Source organism: Nicotiana sylvestris, chromosome 4, assembly GCF_000393655.2.
Source record: "Nicotiana sylvestris chromosome 4, ASM39365v2, whole genome shotgun sequence".
Taxonomy (NCBI): Eukaryota; Viridiplantae; Streptophyta; class Magnoliopsida; order Solanales; family Solanaceae; genus Nicotiana; species Nicotiana sylvestris.
This window is the reverse complement of record NC_091060.1, coordinates 178,793,606-178,798,812: the sequence shown is the minus strand read 5'-3', so window position 1 is coordinate 178,798,812 and position 5,207 is coordinate 178,793,606. Positions and strand designations below refer to the sequence as shown.

General features: G+C 42.7%; 1 protein-coding gene across 1 annotated transcript; it reads left to right on the top strand.

The window, feature by feature from the left end:
- The first annotated feature begins 2,238 nt into the window (after positions 1-2,238).
- On the top strand, positions 2,239-4,040 carry LOC138890595 (uncharacterized). Its single transcript, XM_070173992.1, has 3 exons — positions 2,239-2,667; positions 2,809-3,049; positions 3,964-4,040. Exons 1-3 carry the CDS (start codon positions 2,239-2,241, stop codon positions 4,038-4,040), a joined length of 747 nt encoding a protein of 248 aa, XP_070030093.1.
- The last annotated feature ends 1,167 nt before the right edge of the window (positions 4,041-5,207 follow it).

The window sequence follows — 5,207 nt, the reverse complement described above, 5'->3', positions numbered from 1 at the left end:
ATAAATCTATGTCTCATGCCAAAAGGGTGAATTAATAGCTCTGATGGATTCAAGGTGGATCTTATAGTTCAGCTGAGTGAACTAGCTAAAACAATGTACTACCTAATAGGTAAAGCCTTTGTTTGAGTTTATTGTGTGATTGCAGCATTTCTAAAATGATCATTAGGTTGCCTATGCTTTTTCTGTTTCAACGAGCATATCCTTCCACTTCATTTCAGTTAGTGATGTGTCGTCTTTGGTTTAAATTAGTATTCCGTGGCACTTCTGGTGGGTAGAGATATTAGGAAATATAGGGCACACTAGGTGAATTCTCTCTATCTGCCTAAGTCTCGGGACAGATTTACTTGGTACATGTGGTCGGAGGTAGAAGTGCCCAATGAATTAGTTGAAGGTGCGCGCCATTGATCTAGACACCACCATTATCTTAAAAAAAAAAGATGTTTGCATAAATATTTGTTTCTCTCATTTGAAGCCTCCAGCATTAACTCTCACCATTGTTGATGATTTATGTTTTGTTATGAGATTGACAGCCGTACCATGTTCAATTCGATATGTAGTTAAAATTTCCAAATTATGCACTTTGGGCTGAGTTTAGGTATGCACACCCCGTATCTATCCGTTTGTCTGGCCCTTCAAGCATGTTGATGGTTTTGATTCTGTTGGAAATTTATCCTCCATCCAAGTTTGTAATTAGCAGGAAAAATTCGATAAGAAGTTGTACGATTCCTTCTGACATGAGGCTTCATTAATTTTGAATTAGCCATAGAGAGTGGCAACATTTGCTGGACTATTATGAATCACCACTTTATTTGATATTACACAAGTGGATTAACTTGTTTTAATATTACTATGAGAAAGCATTATACTGCTTGCTCTCTTAGATTTTGACTTATTGTTGTGTCTTCCATTTTGGCTTAAATGCCTTTCTGCTGAAGCCTTTTTTTCCATTTAGTATTCCACTTTCTGGTCAAATCATACTACAGATTGACCTGCATCTTGTTCATATTCATGCTGCCTCTCTTTTTCCTTTTCCATTTTCCCTTAATAGTACTATCCTATTTTATGTGAGCATGTGAGAAGGAGAGACATAGATGACCCGGTTAGGAGGTGTGAGAGGTTGACCATGGCGGGCTTGAGGAAGGGCAAGAGTAGGCCAAAGAAGTTTTTGGGAGAGGTGATTAGACAGGACATGTCGGCGCTTCACCTGACCGAGGACATGACCAACGATAGGAAGGTGTGGAGGTCGAGGATTAAGGTGGTGGGTTGACAGGTAGTTTGAGTTTCTACTAGGTTAACAATAGTACTAGTATTATTCTTGTTGTTGGTTGAATGTTACTTCCTTTTAGTTTGTTATTATATCTTGTACTTAGCAAACAAGTCCAGTGTTTTTGTAAATTGCTACTGGAAATTGTTGCTCCCTGATTATTATTATTTGATGCTACTCTTTCTCTCTTTTATTGGAAATTGTTGCTCCCTGATTGTTACTAATCTGATGCTACTTTTTCTCCTCTTTTTCCTTATCGTCTTTTGTCTCCCTCATCTATCTTTCTCCCCCCTCTTTCTTCTTCTTCTTCTTCCCTTCTTCCTTTCCACCTTCTTTTGGGCCGAGGGTCTATCGGAAACAGCCTGTCTAACTCCCCAAGTAGAGTAAGGACTGTGTACACATTACCCTCCCCAGACCTCACTTGTGAAATTATGCTGGGCATGTTGTTGTTATTGTAGTACTATCCTATTTTATGTGTTTCCCACCTTGGTCCCAGTTGCGAAGCCACCTTATGTTAAGGGGTGTCAATTACCAGAAAATTACACTGTTTAGCTAGGTCAAAAATCTATTTTTATGCATATATACTATATGTTGAATTCCCTTATTTTCTTCGTATGTTTTTTTTATTTTATATTTTGACACCCTTAGTAATATTTCTATCTCTGCTACTGCTCAGTGCTTGCTGTCCATTTTAAATACCATAGTTTAATTAGTATTTGTGTAATTGTTTTGTCTAGACATTTTACATTTTAATATTCTTATCCAATCCCATATTGTCCCATAAAATGTGGTAGAGGAAACACAAAAAAGAAATGCGAAAGGTTAGAAAAGTTGTTAGTCTATCCTCAGTGTGAGAGCTCTTATTGCCGACTACTGTTGTATTATGACAGTTTGAGTTGTTTTTTATTGTTTGAGCTTATTGAATGCGCCCATGATTTTTAATCCTCCTAGCAACGCAACATAGGCTTTTGGTGATGGACATTGGTATTAGGTGGGGCGCCTTGACTAAAAATAAAGCTCAGGAGTTGGAAGGAAGGTTATTGGCAATGGGAGCTTGGAGAAGTAGTGGGGACGCAAACACTATGTGGTCGACGACGGCTGACTGTATAAGGAAGGCGGAGAGAGAGGTGTTAGGGATATCTTCGGGCCGCACCGGTGGCCACAAAGGAGACTGGTGGTGGAATGCAGTTGTCCAAAGTACAGTGGAAGCGAAGAAGGCGGCGTACCTGCAGTTCGTAGGGAGTACTGGAGAGGAGGAGAAGAGAGCGAACAGTGAGAGATATAAGGTAGCTAGGAAGGAGGGGAAGATGGCAGTAATGGAGGCTAAGGCGACAATTTTTGCTCGTCTGTATGAGGAACTAGGGAACAAAGGAGGGGAGAAGAAGTTATTCCGACTCGCTAAGGTAAGAGAGAGGACGGCTCGGGATCTGGACCAAGTGAGGTGCATAAAAGATGATGACGACAAAGTTTTGATGGGGGATGACTAGATTAAGAGGAGATGACAGACCTACTTTCATAAACTTCTGAATGAAGAAGGGCATCAGGATATTGTGCTAGGTGAATTGAGGAATGCCGACAGTCCCCATGAATTAAGTTATTATGGGGACATTGAGGTCGATGAGGTCATGGAGGCAATGCGTAAGATGAGGAGGGGCAGAGCTACCGGGCCAGACGAAATTCCGGTTGAGCTTTGGAGGTGGGTGGGTAGACCAAGCTTGGAATGGCTTACTGGGTTGTTCAATGTTATATTCAAGACTAATAGAATGCCTGTAGAGTGGAGGTGGAGTACAATGGTTCCGCTGTATAAGAACAAAGGCGATATCCAGAGCTGTAACAACTATAGGGGTATCAAATTACTGAGTCATACCATGAAAGTCTGGGAGAGAGTGGTAGAAATGAGAGTGCGAAGGACGGTGTCTATTTCAGATAACCAGTTCGGGTTCATGCCGAGGCGATCTACCAAATAAGGTGGATGGTGGAACAATACAGGGATAAGAAGAAGGATCTCCACATGGTGTTTATCGATCTAGAGAAAGCGTACGACAGGGTTCCTAGGGAGGTCTTATGGAGATGCCTAGAGGCTAAAGGGGTCCCGGTTGCCTACATTAGGGTGATTAAAGACATGTATGATGGAGCTAAGACTCGGGTTAGGACAGTAGGAGGCGACTCCGACCATTTTCCGGTTGTTACAGAGTTGCACCAAGGGTCTGCGTTCAGCCCTTTCCTATTTGCCCTGGTGATGGATGTCATGACGCATCATATTCAAGGGGAGGTGCCATGGTGCATGCTATTTGTTGATGACATAGTCCTAATTGACGAGACACGATGCGGCGTCAACGAGAGGCTAGAGGTTTGGAGACATGCCCTTGAGTCTAAAGGTTTCAGGTTGAGCAGGACGAAGACGGAATACCTCGAGTGCAAATTTGGGGTCGAGCCGACGGAAGCAGGAATGGAAGTGTGAGGCTTGACTCTCAAGCCATCCCTAAGAGGGGTAGTTTCAAGTACCTTGGGTCAGTTATTCAGGGGATCGGGGAGATCGATGAGGATGTCACACACCGTATAGGGGTGGGTGGGTGAAGTGGAGGTTAGCGACGAGAGTCTTGTGTGACAAGAAAGTGCCACCGTTACTAAAAGGTAAGTTTTATAGAGCAGTGATTAGACCTGCTATGTTGTATGAGACTGAGTGTTGGCCGATTAAGGACTCACACATCCAGAAGATGAAAGTAGCAGAGATGAGGATGTTGAGATGGATGAGCGGGCATACAAGGATGGATAGGATTAGGAATGAAGATATTCGAGAGAAGGTGGGCGTGACCCCCATAGAGGACAAGATGCGGGAAGCAAGACTCAGATGGTTCGGGCACATTCAGAGGAGTAGCACTGATGCACCAGTGAGGAGGTGTGAGCGACTGGCTGTAGTGGGCACGAGGAGAGGTAGAGGGAGACCTAAGAAGTATTGGGGAGAGGTGATCAGGCAGGACATGGCACGACTTAGGATTACTGAGGACATGGCCCTTGACAGAGAATTGCGGAGGTCGAGCATTAAGGTTGTAGGTTAGGGGGAAGTTGTGAATATTTCTACAACGCACTAGAGTAAGACTAGCCAGTTAGGAGTTAGTCTTAGGATGCTACTGGTCAGCTACTGATGCAGGGCTTTATCTGTTGGATATTAGTATACTTTCCATCCTTTTCGTATTTCCTATATTTCTTATATTGTTGTTATTTTATGTTATTTTATTATGAGTCTATTGATAGTACTAATATATCGTCTCTTGTTGATCTCTTGAGCCGAGGGTCTCCTGGAAACAGCCTCTCTGTCCCTCGGGGTAGGGGTAAGGTCTGCGTACATATTACCCTCCCCAGACCCCACTTGTGGGATTATACTGGGATGTTATTGATGTTGTCTAGTAGACTCCATAGTGTATGCCTCCCCCCCCCCCTCCTTTTTTCCCCTTCATGTAGTGATGGTTTCACTTCCATTTCCTGAGCCGAGAGTCTATCGGAAGCAATCTCTCTATCTTCACTAAGTAGGAGTAAGGTATGCGTACACACTACCCTCCTCCTCAGACCCCACCTGTACTGGGTTTGTTGTTGTTGTTGTTGGTTTCACTTCCATGTTATACGTCCCTTAAGTTTAAGTAAAAGTTGTTGTCCTGGATCAACTGTATCTAGCTTTATGACTACTGCAATGTCCACTCTCTTTCTTTGCATTAATTGGTGTTAAAGGCTGTTACCTTTTGGGTCATCTTTGATGTATGCAGTTTGTTGTTTTTGTACGGTGGAGTAGGCACGAGAGAGGAAGGAATTATGTGAGCTTAGGTTTTAGAATTTGCTATGATATATTTAGTACTGTATCCTTCATTGCTGAAAGCCTATGGATCATATTTGGTTTTAAACATAGGTCAGCCAAACTTTTTTTACCAGCTATTCAAGACAAAAATGG